General features: G+C 39.3%; 1 protein-coding gene across 1 annotated transcript in view; it reads left to right on the top strand.

The window, feature by feature from the left end:
• The first annotated feature begins 2317 nt into the window (after positions 1-2317).
• Positions 2318-24048, top strand: part of LOC136875677 (ATP-dependent RNA helicase DDX54) — a 110018-nt gene continuing 88287 nt past the window's right edge. The window contains exons 1-3 of the mRNA XM_067149234.2: positions 2318-2743; positions 9617-9784; positions 16412-16620. Of these exons, the coding sequence (XP_067005335.2) occupies positions 2549-2743; positions 9617-9784; positions 16412-16620 (572 nt within the window). The 5' untranslated portion in view covers positions 2318-2548. The remainder of the gene's footprint in view (positions 2744-9616; positions 9785-16411; positions 16621-24048) is intronic.

The following is a 24048-nucleotide window of genomic DNA, read 5'->3' as shown; positions in this document are numbered from 1 at the left end:
TCTTTAGAAATTAGCCTCACCCCTAGAATTTCGTGCTTGTCATCTTTAACTTTTTCGTAACGTACAAATTCTTCTTTCACGAGAATGAATACTCCCCCTCCTACCATTCCTATCCTATCTCTACGGTACACCATCCAGTTCCGTGAGAAAATTTCTACATCCATTATATCATTTCTCAGCCATGATTCAACTCCTATTACAATATCTGGTAAGTATATATATCTATTAAATTACTTAATTCTAGTCCTTTCTTTACAATACTTCTACAGTTGAGCACTAACAGTTTTATGTCATCCCTACTTGATTTCCAGTTCCCTCTTCCCTTAACACCGCTCCCTAGCACACCCTTTTTCCCTGAATGTACCTCCCTATAACCCTTCTAAATAAATTTCCTAACTTATATGTAACACTGCGGTTTAAGTGAAGGCCATCTGAGCGCAGATCCCTATCTCCTACCCACCCAATAGGATCTAGAAGTATCACTCCCAGTTTCCCACATACCCACTCCATAGTCTAATTTAAATCCCCAATCACCTTCCAGTCAGTACCCCTCGTAAACAGTATTCCACTGATAATATTCTCCGCTTCCTTAAACTACACCCGTGCTGTATTTACCAGATCCCACAATTTTTTTTATAAAATACGAAATTCTTCGCGGGCGAAGCCGTGGGTAACTGATAGTCGCTCATATTGCTGTATTGGGATGGCGTATTAGCCAAATACAGTAGAGACAATACGCGACACTCTGCGAGATATGGAGGGACAGAGATTAGAGCTCTATCTAGCGGAGTGACATGAGAGTTACTGATTCTGTCATAAGAGCACGTGCATTTGTTTGTGAAGTTTTTGGCGTTATTTATGCGTTCGCATTAAGTTGACATGCGGTAAGTAAATAGTAGCGTGTGCCATTCTTTTATATCTCCTCTCAATATGAGTGGAAAGATATGTGCTCTGTTTGGCTGCAATTACTATGAAGTGCAAGAAGGATTCGCGTTCTTTCTTCCGTTTCCCTCGTGACAAGAAAATGTAAGTAAATATTGTGTTTGCATATATATTCTTCCAGTTACTAAGAGATTTTTATAGTACTTCCTGAACTTCTGACCTGCTCGGCCACATTTTAACTGGCTTAAAATATAATAAGCTTATTTTATTGTATATTGGAGCAGTTAACCTTCAATGAGTATATTGTTGTTGTAGGTGTGATTTGTAGGGTTGATTTAATTCAGGAAAATACATACGCATATGTGTGTGGCTGGTTGTGTTCTAAGTTACCCCATTTGGAATGCTGTAATGCGTTGTCAAGCACTAAAGAAAATATGGGTGATTTAAGAAATGTACATATTTTGTTGAAATAATATGATGTTGCAAATGTGCTTTACCCTAATCTAATGGCATTATGGCAAGTTTTGCTTATAGTCAAAGTATGATTGTTTTCGAGGCTAAATTTATAGATTTTATTCCTGTTAGTAGGCTTGAAGTGAAAAGGAAAATTGTCCATCTCAATGTAAATTCATTGAATCATGTCTGTAAGGAATGTGCCGATATATTTGTTGGCAAGTGTTTTAATGTGATGTTGCAATGCTTTTGAATGAAGAAAAGACAAATCTAGCCGTGAACGTTCAGGTAGGAATGCTAATGCTGAGAAAGTAATGCATAAATGAAAGATCAAGCGCTTTCACATCAGTCCATTTCACATCTTGCTTATGTGTCTAATTTCAGTCATTAAATAATAACTTGTTAAATAATTCTTCATTCGTGTATCCAGAATTGCTTTAGCTACTTTGAAGTTAATATCTCAGTACGGTAACACTTTCTTTCTAGACGTAATTTATTTATCCATTTCCGTATATACATTTCCATTGATATTTGAATTTAGCTTTAATTTTCTGGTCATGCCACTAGGAGCGCCACTGAAACTAATCTATCATTTTAACAAGTATTTCATATTATCTCTACTGTATTTGTATTAGCGCAGTCCTACCCAGTCCTACCAGAGGGCGATGACGATAGATTTACCGCTCTATGAGTTAATCAAATCTATAATGCGCACCTTTTTTTTCCAAACCCCTTGTGTCTTTTGTCGTGTGTATACTGCAGTGCTCCCATTTGTTTATCTATTTATATTTATACACATATCAATATGGTGTTTTACTCTCAAATATTATTGACTGGGCAAAACTCACAAGGAGCCCAACACAACAATTCCTGAGGAAGGAGAAGTTGAAGTGCAGTGCAAAGAGGTTAGAATGGTGTGTGTGTGTGTGTGTGTGTGTGCGCGTGCGATTGTGTGGGCGGTTCATGCAGGTGCACGTGGTTCATACCAAGTTCACACTTCACAGCATCACAGCTTGTTTGCTATGTAGGCGCTAACTTTTGTGGTACAGCATACTGGATGTTAAATCTTGTTTCATTTGCAGTTATTATAGGGAATCGTATTGTGTTGGTATGTTAATCATTGTGACGGATTTTGCGGATATAACTGTAAGAGTATACGTATGCGGTAAATATTTCGGATACCAACAAACAGTTTGACAGCTCTCTGATCGGGATGGATTCACAAATAAGTGGGTTTGTAAATCCCGAGGATGTGGACGTTCAAGCAGCAGAAAGTGGATTTTCTGTTAAAAGTAACCGTAGCAAGAATAAGAAGTCTGGAGGGTTCCAGTCTCTAGGACTAAGCTATCCAGTTCTTAAAGGAATCCAAAAGAGGGGTTACAAAGTACCTACTCCAATTCAAAGAAAGGTGAAGTAACTTCATTTGATTTTAAACATTAGCTTTATTAAAATGTGCATTATCATGTATTTTCATATGAAATGTATTCTAGCTAGTGTAGTGATTATTAAAAGATACAAAAAGACTTGCACTGAGTACCATACTATTGAAATGTGCACGGTTTTTATCATGAAGATATTGTGGCTTATATGAAATGCTTTGCACATGATAATTAATGTCGCACTTATTTCCATAGGCCTGACAATAATTCTTGTGTGAATAATATTCAGATTGTTTCTGCCTTTACAAGACTTATGACTGTTTAACTATGTAATTCAATATTTTGGGCACTGTCTAATGTTTCATCTTGCATGATTTAAACCCAGACTAGTTCAGGTGGAATTTGCATGTACTTTATTGAGAGAAAGTCTCCATAAGACTTCCTGGTATATGTATATCACATAACTCCTTTCAGGACCAGATCACTTCACTCCAACATTTCTTATCCATGTTATTTGGAATTAAGGAGCAGCACTTCACCAACAGAGGTGCATGTTTAGTAATAAGAAAAGCATATATATAGGTATGATGTGAAATGATCCCTGAAGTAGTAGAGAGGAGAGATCCTTCCTTTATGTTTGCTTTCCATGGATCTACCAGTCTGCCTCTAGAAGCAATAGTGGGGAGCAAAAGACAGGTTGCCATCAAACGTACACAACCTCACAGCGTGATATTCAAGGCTGTGAACTTAGTAACTTAGGTCCAGCTAGTGGCAGTACCATTGGTCTGTAGAGTAACTATGTAACTGAGGGAAATGCAGCCATTTTCTGTGATCCTATTGGTTGTATTAGCCGTCATGTGATGAAGAGTAATTTGCTGTTGTTTCTGATAGAACTTGCTTCATATCTGTCCACGGGGCTGCCACATTCTGTGGAAATAATGAAGAGTACTGTATTTCTGACACAAACATATTATCGAAATTGAAGTATAAAATTTTCACCTGTTCATTACTGAGTTACACATTATAATCTTATAGATTTTTTAATTAACATAATATTATTCTAAAAGCGTAAATGTTTCGGCTCAAATGAGCCATCATCAAAACTGGAAAGGCAGTTTGTCTATTTGATCTCTTGTGTGATAATATAAAATACCATATGTATTATAGACATTACAGGTAAAATATGTTGAAATGACATAAAAATCTTGTATAAATTGTTAGCTCTGTATTATGTTCCGGAGTGAAATTTACAGATTTTTAAATAAATTATGCCATACTGAAGGTAACCACACCCGAGCTACTGGAATGGGACATTGATGATGATGATAGTGAAGGTGAGTCAGAGTTCCACTAATCGAAGTTTTGTCTACCGTCAAACATATACCTAAGACCTGTGGGTCGCTGCATCCTTTTCTTGCCTCCCAGCCTCATGGTCTTGTCACTAGCCAGACCTAACCAGTCCAGATCAGTTGTTTTGTCACTAGCCAAATCTAATCAATACAGACCAATTATCTGGTCACTAGTCGGATATAAGTTCCTAAGTTGGCAGCCTTGTATAGCACACTGTGACGATGTGCATGTTGGGCAACCTGCTTTTTATATATTTATAAGGAGCACTTGAATGAGTATTAAGTTTGTTGTGTTAATTTACATTTACCAAGCTCGATAGCTGCAGTCGGTTAAGTGAGGCCAGTATCCAGTAGTCGGGAGATAGTGGGTTCGAGCCCCACTGTCGGCAGCAGCCCTGAAAATGGTTTTCCATGGTTTCCCATTTTCACACCAGGCAAATGTCGGGGCTGTACCTTAATTAAGGCTACGGCTGCTTCCTTCCAATTTCTCAGCCTTTCCTATCCCATCATCGCCATAAGACTTATCTATGTTGGTGTGACGTAAAGCATATAGCAAAAAATTTACATTTTGCTGTATTCTGTTAAGAGTTTTTAGTCTGTCTTTGGACTTTAGCAGATGGTAGCGGTCGCACTTTTCCTTACACAGTGTACAAACACAATCGTTTGTTGGATTGTGGAATTTTGACTTTGCGCATATTTTGTGGTGGAAGCCATGTATCGCGTATCTTCTTATGACATGTCTTTGTTCTTGAAGTGATTTGGTCTAGTTATGATTGATCATGGCGTCATTGCCGTAGAATTCGGGGTCTATTTCCGTGCGTTTCTTAAGTTTTTTCTGAAGCTCTTGGAATGGGCCGGTAGATGGCAGTGGTAGATTGAGTCGTAGATCTTCAGAGAAGTAGGTTTCCCGTGCCAGTACATAAACAAGTCTGGAGGGTGCCAGTTTACCTACTCCTAGGGCCTTCTTGAGGAATCTTGCTTTGACTCTTTCTATCCTCTCCAAATTGCTGATTGTCAGGTTGTCCCATATTATTTCGATTTCGTATGTGACAATTGGGGTTATTGTGGTCTTAAATAAAGTCACCGCTGTGTTAAGGGATCATAGGTTTCATTCCGTGTTGATGTATAACAAATATAATAGAGTTTGAGGAATATCCTCAAACTCTATTATATGTGTTAAGGGATAGCATAGATATATTCTTGATATTGTGAACAGCTCTGATTGCTCCCGTCGTTCTGTCTTTGACATGGTTGTTGAAGGATGTCATGCTCGTTTGGAACGTGATGCCCACGTATTTGAATTTCTCGACTATTTATAGTGTTTTATTTTTTAATGATATAGTGTCATCCTTGGGTGTCTTGCCACCTTTTCTGAACACCATCTGTACTGTTTTTTCCTGGTTAATTTCAAATTTTTCTGAAGCCTAAGCTTCTAACTTCATCATTGTCGTCTGTAGTTCGGCCTTTGAGCTCGATCCCAGTGCCATGTCATCAGCATACATTATTAGAGTAGTCTCAGGAGAGTCCGTCATTATTTGTGTGATATCTGCCGTTGCTACGTTGAATAGTAGTGGACTATTGCTAGACTTGACATGCAGTGTGCAGTTTCCAGCGTATACAGTACGTGTTCCTGGTCTGTGTGTTCACCTTCTGTTATAAGGTACTTACTCTTTGTATCTGTGCTCGCTTTACGGGTTCATTCGGGGTACTCGCAATGAATTAATAGTGGTGGTTATGATTCCTGCTGGTTTTTATCCTGTAACCACACATCTCGTTATATTGCCACAGTTTTAGGAGAGGAACCAGTGTATTTTGGAATTGTAGTAAACGCAACGGGATGCATAAAACTAAATTGCAAGGATCTTGGTGAACCACCTGGTATAATTTGTATCTAACACTAACTCATTTGGTAGATTATAATTTAACTGAAGAAGAAAAGAAAGCACCGAGCTCGATAGCTGCAGTCGCTTAAGTGCGGCCAGTATTCAGGAGTTAGTAGGTTCGAACCCCACTGTCGGCAGTCCTGAAGATGGTTTTCTGTGGTTTCCCATTTTCACACCAGGCAAATGCTGGGACTACCTTAATTAAGGCCACAGCCGCTTCCTTTCCAATCCTAGCCATTTCCTGTCCCGTTGTCGCTGTAAGACCTATCTGTGTCGGCGTGACGTAAAGCCAGTTGTAAAGAAAAGAAAGCAGCATTTAGATTTTCAAAGTCACTTTCTTCATCCAGTTCATTTCTTTCATTAATTGTCAAGTTTCAGTCAAAAACTTTGCCTATTCAGGAGTTACTTTTTCTGAAGTCACATCGCAAGTGGCAGAAAACGTTTTTTAAAAAAACAACAAATTTAATGACAAAGTTTTTCCCTGTATTGAACTGTTACAGCACAGGCTTGTTCAAGCGTTGAATCTTTTCAAATCTTGGGTCTTCCTCCCATTTCCTGATCAGTGTGTGCACCTCCTGTTCTTAGGTAATTATTCTTCGTATGGTACCAACTAAAGGCCATGGCTGCTTCCTTCACACTTTCTTGCCTATCCCTTCCAATTTTCTCATCCCCCCAAAATCCCCTGCTTAGCATAGCAGGTGATGCCGCCATGGTGAGGCACTTGTCCTCCTATCCAGTTGTATCCCCGACCAAATGTCTCACGTTCTAGGACACTGCTCTTGAGGCGGTAGAGGTGGGATCATTCACTGAGTCCAAGGGAAAAACCAACCCTGGAGGGTAAATGGATTAAATAATCAGGCACAAAGAAACCTTATAAGCTAATAAGCTTGTGTTCCAATTCAAAATGCTGATGGTGATATGAAAATGTAAACACTAAACGGAAAAGAAAAGTGAAATCGTGTTTATATACTGTGCATGGTCATTTAATCTTTTGATGTTTAAATCATTTACAAATCATAATTCATAAACCTGTTGTCCTTTTTGATTTAAAGATTTAGTTTTAATATTGTGTAATAGCCACTATTTTGTGCTTCACTTATTAACATTCTAATAATGAAGCAACATTTCTGTGTGAAATCAGTACACTGGTGTCTGGAATTCTCAAAATATCTGTCTATCAAGTCGTCTGCCTGGGAGCTAGTTTGTCCCTCAAATAACACCACCGAAGGTTGTGCAGTTATAAGGAACAAAAACCAATGGCAATGTCATAATGAGGCATGCTCGGCAAGATGAGGAGTGAGGTCGTTTGCCATTTCTTTCCTCACTGAGCTACATGACTGACTCTTTGATTAGCACCTTTCACAACATTCAGACACATTAGTCGTGCTGTGAATGTCATTATTCAGCACCCAATATGCCTCAGTAGCTTCCGTACTGGCACAGCCATAAATGAGTCTGAGACTTCAATGAAAGCCACATTTTGTTCTCGCCTATTCCAAAAGACAGATGAAAATAGGCTATAGCCTACTTCATCCATCAAAAAATAACCACAGGTGTTTCCAGAATATAATACCATAATTTGTGATTTGTAATTCACCATGTAATTTGCCAGTAACTGTTTTGAGCAAGAGTATAATGATTTGAGAATGAAGGTACATATTTACTAAGATGTCACAACTGTTTTAAATAAATTTGAATTTTTGAAATTAGACCTGGTTTAAACTCCCCCCCCCCCCCCCAGACACACACACACACACACACACACACACACACACACACATGGCTTCAGTCTTAAACATTTTTTTAAAAATCCTGGACCATTCCTTTTTACCCCAGATTTTTGTGAGATGACTTCAGAACACCTGCAGGTTATTGAAGGCACATTATAGCCTTGATTGCAGTAATATTTGTCTTTTGGACATTCTTCGTTCTACATTTTATCCTGTGTGAAGATATTCATAGTTTCATGGTCACAACTTCATCATTGCCTGACAATGCTTTGTACGGATCTCCTTCGTTATCAACTTATCTTCATTGGAATATATGAACAATCTATGAACTTCAGTCGAAACTTTAGAGTTCTTTTTTGTGACCCAGAAGACTATTCAAATGAAAGAAAGGTTTAAACTACATGAAAACACAATGATTGTCTGCACAAAATCCAAATAAGCATACTAGTTTCATTGTAAGATAAGTTGTAGCTTACTTTATCGCATGCTGAATTCTTGGAGAATCATTATCATCCTTTCCCTGTTCTGGAATGCCTCTGGGGAGGATAGTGTACTAATACTCTCCACTTCAGTTTGTCCTTCCACCATTTCTCTTCAAACACTGTGTCAACATTGATTCCTCAGTACACTAGTTGTGGGCTGGCCTCTAGCCCTCCTCTCATCCTTTCCTTTGTACCTGCTTTGGCATTCTCATTATTTGCCCAAACTACTCCAGGAACGAGTCCTGGCCTACAGTCTCCCAACACCAACTCTCTGTCTTGCAATTTCATTGCATACCCTGTCTTGTCTGGTTTTTGCTGTGGTGCTTCTCAGGAACCTCATTTCAGTTGTTTGGATCCTACTCTTGCTTTTATCAGTTGATGTCCGGGCTGAAGCATATGTCAGTAACAGTGTATGTCTTAAAAACATTTAAGCTCTTTAGGCTTTTTCAACCATGAAATTTCCAGCGTTTCACCCTAGTGTAGCAGTGGGCTCATGAATTGGATTGCTACACCTTTCCAAGACGCTGGCGGCTAGTGCGCTGTTGAGACACCACTGCAAGCCTACAATGTAGTGATGGTGCACTAGTGTATGTCTTGTTGAGAGCCATCTTGCATTTCATCAGCACATCCTTGTCCCGGACAACTTGTCTCACACTTTGGTAGGATTTTATTGTTTGTTCAGTTAGTGTGTTTATCTTTTTGTCCAATTTTCCATCCTCAGACATTGTACTACCTAAATATTTAAAGTTGTCAACTATGTTCTGGGGTTCAGTCGTGATCCTTATGTTACATCTTCTCATTCTTCAGGGGCATTATTTTATCTATTCAGGGGATTGCCCCTCACCCGTTCACCTGCACTGCAAGCCTGTCTCCCACCGAGTAATGCCGCAATGCGGCCAGCGCTTGCCCGGCATTGAGTCATAGAGTGTTTTTGTACAAGATTTTTCTGTAATTTATGAAGGTATTATGTATATATACACGTTAATGTAATGCAAATGGCATTGAAACAACACATTGAGCACAAAACACGTGAACACTTGACTAAACTGATCCTTATGCTAATAAAGACTGCAAACGAGGTTAACTTGTGGCACCGAGAAACGCATTACGGCAAAGTGCTTGGCGGAAGACAGTCTCACAGCGCTGGTGACCGGGCGAACAACAATCCCCTGAATAGATAAAAAAAATGTCCCTGTATATCCTACTGTCACTACTATTGTTTTATTTTCACCTGTGCTTATCTACATTCCAGAATCCTCAATTTCTTGATTCTACAACTTGACTTCCAGTTGAACTTCCTCTTCCTTATCACCCTAAATAAATCTACAAATACTCTTAACCAGTCAATGTTTTTTATTTTGTTTACTTTTTATTTATTTTTTACTGGTCATGGTAAGAGATAACAATATTCTAAATGTTTTGTTGAGTAAATGTGTAACCATAATTTCTTCTTTACAGACTATTCCTGTTGTCCTTGAAGGAAATGATGTAGTTGCTATGGCTCGCACAGGAAGTGGAAAAACTGCATGTTTCCTAATTCCACTCTTTGAAAAACTGAAGAGTCGTACTGCAAAGGCTGGGGCAAGAGCTCTCATACTGTCACCAACAAGAGAACTTGCTTTACAAGTGAGTAGCTATTTAAATTTATTTTACAATTTGCTTTTATGTCGCACCGGCACAGATAGGTCTTATGGTGACGACAGGATAGGAAACGGCTACAAGTAGGGAAGTAGTGTCCATGGCCTTGATTAAGGTACAGTCCCAGTATTTGTCTAGTGTGAAAATGGGAAACCACTGAAAACCATCTTCAGGGCTGCCGATAGTGGGGCCCAAATCTACTATCTCCCGAATGCAAGCTGACAGTTACGTGACCCAAATACCGCTGCCACTCACTTTGTATATTTAATTTTTTCTTTCACTATGTCTTTCATAGTCATTTTGTGTGATGAAGTTATAGTTCTCAAATGTGATTTTGATGGAAATGATATCACACGAGAACATGTTCACTTCATTATATAAATTACTTTAATGTCACTGTAAGTCACAACACACAATTATACACACTAGCAAGTGACACTACAACACTTAATAGTGGAGTACCCTGAAGTCGATTCTGACAAGTACAGATGTCAACAACACTGACTCGCACACTATAATATACGCTCTTTTGAACTCACCGTCTCCACCTCGGTGCCCAACAGTCACTCGCAGTCCAACACTTGCTTTCGAGTCCAACCTGACTGACTCACTGACTGACAGCTTAATATACGAAGGAGGTTTTTTTCCAACCTCCGATCGTGCAGGAAAAGAACCACACAAGCTGTGGAAACAGTTCACGCATGGAAGGTGACTGCGCAAGTCCTCTCCTCTACCCTTGGTCACAGCCAACTTCCTCACACCAGTGTGAGCCGAGGTATTGGCACGGAAACATGGCTGCTACTATTGACGCTCCCGCCAAATGTGAGGTGCATAGTGTGATACGTTTCCTTCAAGCAGAAGAGAATAGTGCAGTTGACATTCATCGACGAATTAGTCGAGTATACGGTCCAAACGTTCCAAACGTTACGAATGATGGTGTTGTGCGTGAATGGTGCAGGAAGTTCAAAGAAGGCCGGACCGATGTTCACGATGAAGGGGGGCAAGGACGCAAGTTTGTCGCTACAGATGACATTATTCACGAAATTGACCAAGAGGTTCGCAAGAACCGAAGGTTTACCGTAAGTGAGTTGTGTGAGAAATCTCCTGCAGTTTCAAGGTCATCTATTTACAAGATCCTAACAGAACACCTGCGCTACAGGAAATTGTGCGCCCGATGAGTTCCGAAGATGTTGTCTGATGACCACAAAAGTAGCCGGATGTCAGCAGCATTGACGTTTCTTATCCGTCATAAGGGTGAAGGTGGCGATTTGTTGAAGAAAATTGTGACTGGCGATGAGACTTGGGTTTCGTAGGTCACCACCGAAACAAAGCAACAATCACGTCAATGGATGCACACACACTCACCAAACAAACCGAAGAAGTTTAAGCAAACCTTAAGCAAAAAGAAGATGATGGCTACAGTCTTTTGGTACCAAAAAGGTGTGTTGCTTGTTGAGTTCATGGAACGGGGGTGTACGATCAATGCAGCTGTTTATTGCCAGGCTTTACGACGACTGCGGAGGGCCATACAGAACAAACGACGAGGCATGTTGACATCTGGAATCCTCTTCATTCATGACAACGCACGCCTTCACAGTGCTTATGTCACCCAACAACTTTTGCAGGAGGAATTTCGGTGGGACGTTTTTGACCACCCACCATACAGTCCCGACTTAGCACCGAGTGACTTCCACCTCTTCCTGGGACTGAAACATGGCTGGGGGGGCAGAGGTTCCAGGAGGATGAAGATCTTCAAACCAACGTTCAGGCCTATCTGAACTCGCTGGCGGCAACATACTGTGCAGAGGGGATCGAAAAGCTTGTCCACAGGTATGACAAATGCCTCAACCTTCATGGTGATTATGTTGAAAAGTAACCACATTTGTACCTAACATTTGGTAATAAATTCATTTGAATACGTACACTTGTCTTTCATTTATGACCCTCCGGAGGTTGAAAAAAAAAAAAAAACGCCCTCGTATATACTGTTCGACCAACCGTCTAGAATTATCGATTTCTGGAAGGATTCTTATAACACTCTAATGGAACACACTCGAAACATCGATCGACCAGCTAGTTGGAGTACTCTGGTAATGGATCCGGCTAGAACTTTCGTAACTGTTTACCAATAGGCTACACACAGAAATCTCAACATTCCTAATGTTTCTACATGTATGTGGATAATAAACCTTACAGTAAGTTTCCAGAACCCTTCAAATATACCAAATTGTAGTAGAATAAATCTAATATACAAACATTATAGAGTTTTCTACCACTTTCGACGATATCGATTTTGAGGTTAAACTTATGCATAATACGTATTTAAGGTTATACAAATTTTATAATACTTATTTACAGGGAAACCATGTATTAATCATATTTAACATTTAATAAAAGATAATTTAGCATTTAGTAAAACATAATTAAAATATATTAAACATAATAATTGAAGTTTTATTTAATTTAATTTCCGGGTTGAACCGTGTTGTACTTGTACGCAAATCACGTACAGTTTGCCGACGTTTCGAGTACATTGCAGTATTCTTTGTCAAGGCAACTGAAATACCCCTACTCGATCTGAGGTAATCAGTCTCCCAGGCAGAAATTAGCCCACATCACGTACAACAGGGTTCAACCCGGAAATTAAATAATTCTTCACACCGTGGAAGCTTCACTTCTAAGATAATAATTGAAGGTTTTACACCAGTTAGAATGTCGTACTTACGACAAAGTATGGAGTTGCTGCTCTGGCTGGCCATACTCCAGCAGGGCAACGCAATTTTGAAAGACACTGTGTAAATGAATTTATGGGTTTAGAGTAATGAAACAATGTTCATCATGAAGACTAACCTACTGGTTATTCATGGACTGCTAGATATTGTTTTTGGTTGCTGTGATGAGGAAAAAAAATGTTCCATGGGACAGTCATGTCAAGACATCATGTTGTTCATTCCTCCACTTCAGATACGTTACCACTGCCGTCTTAGCTATCACTGCAATCTGCCACTGTAGTATCAGCATCACTCATGACACTTCCACATAAACCACTGTCATCATCATCATCATCATCCTAAACCATCTCCAGTTTCCCGGGTGTGATATATGAGCCTCCTCCATCTCATCCTGTCCTTGTATCATTCTTCCTCCACCAACTTGTCCCAATCATGACCTCTCAGCAGTACATCGCTCTTAACTAAATCTATCCATTTCCTTCGTGGTCTTCCCACGGGTCGTCTTCCTTCTACCTTTCTGTCAAATTCCTTCCTTGCAGTTCTGTTTACTGGCATCCTCTTCATGTGGCCAAACCACTTCAGTCTTGATATCTGAATCTTATTGAGGAGAGAATCATCTATTCCTACTTCTCTAATTTTCTCATTCCTAATCTTGTCTTTCCTGGTTTTCTGGATCATAGTGCGTAGGAATTTCATTTCAGCTGCCTGACGTTTGGAATTATCTCTATTGGTCAGTGTTGTGGTTTCGAGACTGCATGTAAGAATTGGTGTATAATAGGACTTGTACAATGTCATTTTTGTTTTCATGGGTATTTGCTCATCCCACAGCAGGTGTCTTACCTGGTGGTAAAATTGTGCTGCCTTATTGATTCGATTGTTCACCTCATGTTTTGCTAGGTTGTCATTTGATATAACGCTACCCAAGTATTTGAAAACTGGAACGCTGTCCAGTTGAGCTTCATTTAACATGACTATTGGTTCTACTCCTTCCCCATACACTTTCATCACCACCGTCTTGGTCTTGCTGATGTTTAAACCATATTTCTTAAACTCCTCATTCCAGCTTTGTATTCTCTCTCCCAATTCATCTTCTGAGTCACTCCAGATCGCAACATCATCTGCAAATGTGAAGGCTTTGTTATCTCCATGTTCTTTCCTTTTAATAGATTTCATTACTACATCGATTACAATAATAAATAGAAGTGGTGACAATGAGCTGCCCTGCTGCACTCCTCTCTTTGTTTGAAACCAGTCCGACAAACCACATCCTACTTGAATACAGCTTCTGTTCCCACTATACAACATTTTCACTTTGTCTATGAGGCTGTCTCGCACTTGAAGTTCTTTCATGCATTGCCAAATTCTTTCCCTTGGTACACTGTCGTATGCTTTCTCAATGTCCAAAACTATTAGAAATAAAGGCTTGTTCTTCTCCCAGTATTTTTCCATTAGCATCCTAATTGCAAATATAAGGTCTGTAGTTGACCTTCCTGGTCCGAAACCATACTGCTCTTCTTCCAAAATTGGTTCAACAATATCTCTGATTCTGGTCTCTATTATTTTTTCCAATATTTTCAGGACATGAGACAGTAGTGTGATACCACGGTAATTAGTACATTTTCGTCGGCTTCCTTTCTTGAACAGAGGTACAATGTCGCCCATCTTTCAGTCCTCAAGAATAGTATTTTCCTCCCATATCTTGTTGAGCAGTCTATAGAGCCATTGGATTCCTGGAACTCCCGCTGCTTTCAGCATATCTGCACTTAGTTCATCTATGCCCACTATAAACCACTGTCTTGAAACAAAATTCCTTTCTTAATATTTTCTGTAAGTCATATATTGTCTTTCAGTTCTTTCTCCCTCACTGGGCTGAGTAACTTGTATGGTAGAGCACTGGCCTTCTGAGCTCAAGTTGGCAGATTTTACCCTGACTCAGTCCAGCAGTATTTTAACCTCTCAGCGTGGGACAACTTTCGTTACCTGGCTACCCGGTGATGTGGGAGGAGTATAGCTCCAAGCGTACTATGAGTGCAGGCTTTTAGTTAATCGGGGATAAATGACAAGCAGTTTGATGAATTTCACCCAAATGTTCAGTTTTCTTATTAGTGCATAAATACATGAACAGCATAATTTACTGGAATTACCTAAGGTCAGTAAAGTGGAGGGATCTTCTGATGCTTTCAAATCGAACAAGATATATGGCTGAACCAAGTAGCTACATGTTTTTTGTTGTTGTTGGTTTTTTGTTTGAGTATTAAGACCTCAGTACAAGTTCATGTACTATGCTCATTAGCATAAGCAATGCATAAACTACATCCATTTCCTCCACAGTAACCGGTACACATTCATTTACCCTCGATCAGAATGGAAATAACATATTGTGTGACTGCACGTGATGTTGAGCATAAATATCTGCCTGTTCTACTATCATCTGTATGAAATCGACACTAGAAAGCAACCGAAAATTTTCACACAGGATATAAGCAGTTTTTTGCAGCATTCTGAGACCCATAATATGCCATAAACATTTTCCTTTGCCCTCTGTAATTATCCATGTCTTCTCACACAAACCCACCATCAATAACATTACGGCCAATATTTCCTGTGTATCCTGTAACAATCACTACTTTCACTCTCAAATTCTATATCCAAGTCCTTGTTCAACGAAACAAAACTTTCTGTATCATCATTCGTTAAAACATCATTAATTTTCGAATTTGTTATCACAAGAAAACGTTTAGCTGCCATGATGTCAACAACAGAACTTGTTAGTTTTTTCAGGTGTGATATATCATATTTAATCGATAAGAACTCGACAGGTATACTCATCAAAAGAAAGATCACCAAGCTCGATAGCTGCAGTCGCTTAAGTGGGACCAGTATCCAGTATTCGCGAGATAGTAGGTTCGAATCCCACTGTTGGCAGCCCTGAAAATGGTTTTCCGTGGTTTCCTATTTTCACACCAGGCAAATGCTGGGACTGTACCTTAATTAAGGCCACGGCTGCTTCCTTCCCACTCCTAGCCCTTTCCTGTCCCATCGTCGCCGTAAGGCCTATCTGTGTCAGTGCGACGTAAAACAACTAGCAAAAAAAAAAAAAAAAAAAAAAAAGAAAGATCGATGTTTCGTCTGTAGATATATCTTATTACATTCATAATAGTTCAAGAACTGTTCGCTAGATAGAAGCACAAATAGAAGCTGCTACGCCCGTGCAATGTATGTCACTCCTCGACAGAGAGTGTTGGGGAGTCTGCGTGCAGTGTACAGCACTCCATGTTGAGTGGCTAAGGTGTTCAAATGCGCCAGCCTTGAGGTGGTAGATTTACCAGCACGTATAAGAACTCATACAAGATGGAATTGTGGCTCCTCTGCGTCTCCCAAAAACTAAAAGTGATTAATGGGCCGTAATGCCAATAACATTGTTGTTCCTCCCTCTTTCGATGCTGAACTGTCATTGTATTTATCCTGTTATGTTCCTATTATTCTCTATATGAGTTGATTTAGCACTTTACCGAGCGAGATGGCCATGTGGTTAGGGGTGTGCAGCAGTGAGCTTTCATTCAGGAAATAGTGGGTTTGAACACCACTGTCGGCAACCCCGAAGATGGTTTCCCGTGTTTTCCCATTTTCACACCAGGCAGATGCCAGGACTGTACCTTAATGAAGGCCATAGCCACTTCCTATCCCTTTCCTTTCCCATTGTCCGCCATGAGACCTGCCTGTGTCGGTGTGGCGTAAAGCAACTTGTAAAAATTTAAAGAAATGCTTTCTTTTCTTCTTTTGTCTCTTTCCAGTACCTGATTGTCAGGCACATATTACAATTTTGCTGAAAATTGGTATTAGGGTGGTGTCATTTTGACTGATCCAGTTTCTGCTTATTTAGACTTTGAAATTCATCAAGGAACTGGGAAGGTTCACTGGCCTTCAGGCTGCTGTTATATTAGGAGGCGACTCGATGGACAATCAGTTCAGTGCCATCCATGGTAATCCAGACATCATCGTTGCAACACCTGGTCGTCTTCTCCACATCTGTGTGGAAATGGAGTTGCAACTGAAAAGTGTTGAGTATGTTGTCTTCGATGAGGCGGACAGGTGAGCTACCTTTGGTATTTTCCTGTATACATAGGGACTATTATTAATGCTATTACAGAGCTCTATAGCTGCAGTCGCTTAAGTGCGGTCAGTCTAGTATTCGGGAGATAGTAGGTTCGAACCCCACTGTCAGCAGCCCTGAAAATGGTTTTCCGTGGTTTCCCATTTTCACACCAGGCAAATGCTGGGGCTGTACCTTAATTAAGGCCACGGCCGCTTCCTTCCCACTCCTAGTCCTTCCCTGTCCCATCGTCGCCATAAGACCTATCTGTGTCGGTGCGACGTATAAAGCAACTAGCAAAAAAAAAAGATCTCACTGAGAAAATATAATTCTCCAAAGAGACTTTCTCACACTAGTGCTTTGTCATACTGTATTTCTACATTTTAATGTTCCAAAAGGTTTTTATATACTGATGATGGCCCAAAGTTCAAAAACATATCTATATTTTAGATTATTATTATTATTATTATTATTATTATTATTATTATTTCGTATGGCAAAATAAGTTGTTAGTTTTGTACGTTTCTTCACAGAGTTACATGGGAAATTTAAATATTACAATAAGCTATATACAGTATTTACAGATCAGGTAAATTAAGATGCTTATGTATGCTGATACAGTGATTGTTCTTCACCATCATGTCCACATCGGCAATCTTTTCCTGCGTTGGAAGAGATACCCATCCAGGTCGTGAGGGGTCCACCGTGCACTACCATCCACCTTGAAGCTCAGCACATCACTTGAGCGCAATGCTTCATTTTCAGCAGGCATCCTCATACACAGTTTGTATTTGACCAAAGATTTCTCTTGCCAGAGCACGTACTTGGCTCGACGCATCTGTTACCTGCCGATGTCACTTCAACTGTCTGCTCTACTGAGCGGATATGTGACTCAGACAACCACATTCTTTGCTATTACCATGAACACTAAACCATCCAGTGCTGTCACCCCTTGTCTGCCCCATTGACTATTAGCAGCGTTGACAGCTGTATCCATTTAATTTTTAATTTCTGGTACCTCTTTACTGATCTCTAAGGAACCAGATGTAACCTGAAAAGAAGAAACATCAGTAAATTATTTTAAATATTATTACATGCTATAAGATCAGGCCCGGAACTAGGGCGGGGCAGGGGGAGCACGTCCCGGGCGGCAGATTTCAGGGGGCGGAAAAAATTGGAAAGTTTATTAAAAAATAATTATTTAATATTTTCAATATATTCATGCCACAATTAATATAGTTTAATTTTATTTAATGTTGTTGTCCAATTCATCAACTTTATTACACTGACACTGTATACCAAGTTATTTTCTTCATTATAAGACACGACACAAGAATGAACGTAATTCATGGGTCTTGAGCGAGTCTTATACTGTTATGACTACTACTGATATGAATAATTAGTTGCCTGAGCGCTCAGCAGCGGGGTCAGGTACTCGAAAACAGTCTGACCTTGACGCGATGCACGAGCATCTCATCTACCTCACCCCCTTTTTCCCCATGCTCCCCTTTGCTTCCAATAAACAGTAAAGTAAACAGACACCTGCGGTCATTGTTGTCGTTATCGACGGCTACACACGTAGCCTGCGTACACTGTTGTCTGCGTGTGCTGATACGAACCAACAATTTTTTTAATTTTTTTGCATTTAGCTATTAGTGTTTGGAGTGTTGGTTAGTTATTCGTGTTACCTTTCATCAGCGTTTTGAAAACGGAATTGTTTAGTACACTATGAGCAGCATTTTTTTCAGTTTCCAATTTATGGATGGCGGAAAATGACTCAGTGGAGCCGAGTATAGAAAATTTGCCAAAGAAAAAAGGAAGAAAGAAAGCAATGTGCTGTCACAAACACCAAAATTAGAAGCATTTTTTTTAAAAACCTAATGTTAATGAAGATGAAGGCTCAAAAGAAAAATCAGGTAAATAAATATTAATTTTTATTTCAGTAATTAAATTATAGCACATTAGGGAAGAGATGAATTAATTGTGCCTTATCGGACTTTACGACAATTTTTTGAGTACTTCATTTTGTAATATATCATATTGCTGATTGTATTTTAATCCCGGCTTTTAATATTTTAGATGACGTTGGAGCTGGAGAGGAAGACACGCAACATGTCGAACTTTGCAAGAAACTCAGTCCTATTAGCGAAGCGAATGAAGATGAATTATCTCATACAGACCCTACAACTGGTCATCAAGAATCGTCCGAGTTTTCCTTTGATTTTAGAGACCCTGGTTCATGGCCACAGAGTTTTTCAGATTCTGAAAGGTGTTGCATAACAAAAATGAGTTTTGAAAATCTTATGGAGCCAAATTTAAGTAATAGCAACAGAGAAGGACGTAACTTAAGCAAAGATTTGTTTCATAAACTTCTCAAAAATGGAGAAAATGTAAAGAGATCATGGTTAGGCTATAGTGAAAGTAAGAAAGCTCTCTATTGTGTTCCCTGCAGGCTGTTTTCACACTTAGCATCAAATCAAGTGCCTTCCTTAGCTAAACAAAAAGGACATACTAATTGGAGAAAACTCAGTGAAAAATTGCCCGAAAATGAAAATTCATCCAACCACAAACTTTGCTTTTGTTTGTAGAAAGCTTTAGGCCCGGTTTCATCAACACATGTTAAATATATACTAACAAGTAGTTAGTTAATACGGACTTAAAATTTTAACATCTTGCTAGGTTTCTTGCGTTTCATCAAACTTTTCTTGTGAAATGTTAACTAATCGACTGTTAACTCTCCCAATATTGCGAACTGGTGCGAATCAAGGAGGCAGTGGTACGAACATTCTGTTTTACAGCGCGCTCCGATGCGCTTTTGTTTGCGTACAGCTGTAAAATATGGCGCGAGAAGTGAAACGGAATCGTAGTTCTAATTTTTCCTCCTTCGAAAAAGAGTTGTTAATTGAATTAGTTAGTATATGTATATAAGTTATTGAGTGCAAGCGCACGGATGGCTTGACGATAAAACAAAAGGATGAGGCGTGGGAGAAAGTCCGCGATGGTTTCAATGGGGTTAACAGATACTTTTTTAGCGGGTATCCACTGTCACCTAACAAAATCAGTTCGTTAATTGTCCAACTTCAAACTGTGCTCTGATATGGGAGTTATTAAATATTGTATTGTCGTGTGCAGAACCAGACCACCTAGCAAGTATATCCCTGATTTGGAGGTTAGGCTCATTAATCACCTGAATATTAACATAGAAATATCCCTTCCGATTACGATATATTTCAGCCCAATTGCCTCCAGGTGATTGGATTCTTTCATGTGTGTAATCCATTGCACCTAGAACAGACACTAGGAAAACGGCTTATTTCATAGAAGTCGCGGATAATTTGCTGACACTCTTCTACTGAAGGAAATGTAATGTTATATGCCTCCTCATGGATGGTATTGCTGCAGACACTCGTCAAACAACTCTACTAACAGTGGCTTTAGAAATTCCAGCATTGTCTCCGACCATTATGTGAAAATAACCAGTAGCAAAAAATCGTAATATCAGTAGGCCTACCTGCCATAACCAGTAGCAAAAAATCGTAATATTATCAGTACCTGCAACATTGGAGAAAGAGGTTAAGTTTTTCTTCGTAGGATATTCTAACCTCACTCTAATTTCGTCAACAACCTTAGCAACGACTATTTTCGATAACCTGTATCTATGAAGAAATTCCGCATCCGTCAAATTTTCAAAAGTCATTACGTCGCTGAACTCTTCTTCGATCAGGATTGTTTTGTAAAAGATCTAAATAGAGCAATTCCGCATCGAAAGCGAGATTCACAGCAGCCATTTTGGAACAGGTTGCTAAATCCTAATGTTAGCCATTTAACATTGGAAATGGCTGATGTTAACTTTAATACGCAGTTTAACATTTGTTAATGTTAACAGTTGTTGATGAAACGCAAATTTTTTTAAAATCGTATGTTAAAATGATTTAACTCCTTGTTAAGTACTAACATGTGTTGATGAAACCGGGCCTTAGAATCTTGTTTAGGAAAGGGAGGTATTGATGAAAAAATCCAAAACCAGACCCATCAAGAAGAGTCTCAATGGAAGGCGGTATTGCGCTGCATTATCGATGCTATTCTGTTCCTAACAAAGCAAGGGAGTCCATTCCGAGGAACTAAAGAAGACTGTAAGTTCAGCGACCCATCCAGTGGAAAGTTCTTGTACACAGTAGAACTTATATCGCATTACAATGTCCCTCTCCTACAGCATATTGAGCGGTATAAGAAAGGGAAAATCTCGCATTTCTCACATAAAATACAAGATGAGTTCCTTGAAATTATTGCCAATAACATAAGGCAAAAGATAATACAAGACATTTTGGATGCGAAATATTATTCCTTAATATTTGACTGCACCCCGGATATCAGCCACAGTGAGCAAATGACTCAAGTGGTTTGTTACGTCAAAACAAATACATCGGAGGTAGAAGAAAGTTTTATTGATATTTTCTCAGTTAGTGACAAAACAGGTGAATGTCTCAGCCAAAAAATCCTAAAAAAATTGACAAAGATGGACTAAACTTAGAGAACTGTAGAGGCCAATCCTACGGCAATGGTGCAAATATGGCCGGGAAGTATAAAGGAGTTCAATGCAGACTACTTCAGGAGAACGAGCTAGCATATTTTGTCCCATGTGCTGCTCACTCCCTCAATTTAGTTGGTTCTAATGCAGCCAGTGCTACTAGTGAGACTCAGAATTTTTTCGGAACTTTGAACAGTATGTATACATTTTTAGCGGCTTCAACTTCACGCTGGGAAGTTCTCTGAAAGTATGTGCCACTGACATTGAAACCTGAAAGCAATACAAGATGGTCTTCAAGATTAGATGCGGTCGAAGCTGTGTATAATCATTACGGTAAAGTTGTGCAGGCTCTAGAGCAGGGATGGCGAACCTATGCCACGCGTGCCGTTAGGTGACACGCGAACACGATTTCGGTGGCACACCACATACACATATTAAAACTGTTATGTACGTTTGACTATACATACCTCGTGCATCGTATAGTCATAGTGTTTCAGGTTTAAGAAATAAATATGAAAATTTAAATTCTAGTTCAATTCGAACGTGCATTATGGCAACACTAAAACACTGATAGTTCTGGAAGTCAAGTGAAATAAATGTCAGATGCGGCCGACAAACTGTTCGCTCACCCGCATCAGTGAATTAGTGAAGTTTGGCTTGTGTGTGGTTGTGCCAGCATCGCGTAATTATTCTTAGTGAATAACTGTTTATTGTTGTGAATTTTGTAAGATAAATAGTTGCCAAGAAATTATCCCAGTTTCGAGATTTGGAGAAACTATCGCACTTTAGGTATTTCAAAACCTCATGTTGCACAAATGAGTCTTTTGTTTTCTCGAGTGGTTAGATATTGACAGTTTGGAAATAGAGTTGACTGAATTTTAAGAAAGCATGTATGGGTGAAAATGTTCGTACAACTTGGATGAAGCATTAGTGAAAATCGAGTGTGCTGTTGATGGTGAATGCTCTCTCCAGAAGCCGGAGAACTTAATACTTGAACAGTGGAACAGCCTCCCACAAAACTTTTCAGCGATGAAGAAACTTGCTACAGCGCTACTTACTTTGTTTGGGTCATCATACGCCTGCAAGCAGCTATTTTCTACAATGAACGTTGTGAAGACAAGTTATGAACCTAACATAAATGACATAGCTACTAAGTATTTTTGCGGTATATTTTACAATATATATAATAAAATACTATGAAACATACTTTGGAATTAAGGATGGAAGTCGGTGGTGGCAGTGGTGAGTGGGGGCGAGGGTTTTATCCATTACAAACGAAAATATCAAATGGCATGGCAGACAGTTGAGAAAAGTAATCCAGACCTAAAATGGCACACTAGTTGGAAAAGGTTCGCCATCCCTGCTCTAGAGGATCTTAAAAACCATGATCTCTCAACTCCTCAAAGAGTGAGGCCAGCTCCCTTTTGAAAAATATTGGAAACTTGAATTCATCGTTTTCACGTATTTTTGGCATGCTTTCTTCAAAAAGATCAATCATGTCAATGAGTTTTTGCAAAGAAAAAATGTAACAGTAGATTTGACTGAAGTCTTGCAGAGAGTTTGCTCCATCTGAGGCCATTATTGAGGGTAAATTCTTAGCAAGGATGAGTGATCTACCATCTGAGTTATCAGAAAAAAAGACAAGGAAAAAAGAAAAAATGTCTGATGAGCTGTGTGGCGATGAAGCTCCGACAAGTACTGAGAATGTGTACCAAGTAGCTATGTTAGAGGTTATTGACCAGATGATTACGGAACTCAGTGGCAGGTTTAAGGCTTTGGACAAATAAACAGCATGTTTGGATTTTTGAATGGAGTTAGAATTAAAGAAATGCAAACAAATGATCTATAAATGAAAACAGAATAATTGACAAACATCTACACTGCTGATCTCAACATTGAAGAATTTAAATTGGAAATAGAAAGTTTGAAGCACCACGCTTTATCAGTTGACGAAAATTTAAAGGAAGCCACATCAAGAAAAATGTTAAGTCTTACTTATACAAATAAACTAGAGGAAGGCTACCCTAACATTACTACTGCACTGAGAATGTTCTTCACGTTGCCAGTTACAATGTCATCTGGAGAACAAAGTTTTAGCATACTCAAAGTCATCAAAAACTACATGAGAAGTACAATTCCCCCTGTGGGTGGGGGCAGAAGAATAACACCCATGGTATCTCCTGCCTGTCGTAAGAGGCGACTAAAAGGGGCCCTAGGGGCTCTGAAATTTTGAGCGTGGGTTGGCGACCACGGGGCCTTATCTGAGTTCTGGCATTGCTTCCACTTACTTGTGCCAGGCTCCTCACTTTCATCTATCTTATCCGACCTCTCTTGGTCAACTCTTGTTCTTTTCCGACCCTGACGCTATTAGGTTTGCGAGGGCTAGGGAGTCCTTCATTTTCACGCCCTTCGTGGCCCTTGTCTTACTTTGGTCGATATCTTCATTTTTCGAAGTGTCGGATCCCCTCCATTTTTCCCTCTGATTAGTGTTATATAGAGGATGGTTGCCCAGTTGTACTTCCTCTTAAAACAATAATCACCACCTGAGAAGTACAATGGGACAGGGGAGACTCTCTAATCTAAGTATAATATCAATTGAACACAAACAAGCATCCCTTATCAACTTTGACGACATCATCAGTACATTTGCAGATAAGAAGGCTCGAAGAATTCAATTTTCAGATACAATACATAAGAAATTTTTGCGTAGTTACAATTGAGTCACACTACAAACAAATTATTTGTATTAGTCATGTATAAGTATATTATATAAGTATTTTTCAATATAAGTGTAATGTATGTATTATTATGTATAAGAATATATGTATATAAGTGTTTTTCATAAATGAAACTCCTTAATAGTATACATATGGTGTGTAATTTCAACTGCCGCATCTAA

The sequence above is a fragment of the Anabrus simplex genome, chromosome 1 (assembly GCF_040414725.1).
Source record: "Anabrus simplex isolate iqAnaSimp1 chromosome 1, ASM4041472v1, whole genome shotgun sequence".
Taxonomy (NCBI): Eukaryota; Metazoa; Arthropoda; class Insecta; order Orthoptera; family Tettigoniidae; genus Anabrus; species Anabrus simplex.
Note: the sequence above shows the minus strand (reverse complement) of the source record. Positions and strands in the feature narration are given on the sequence as shown.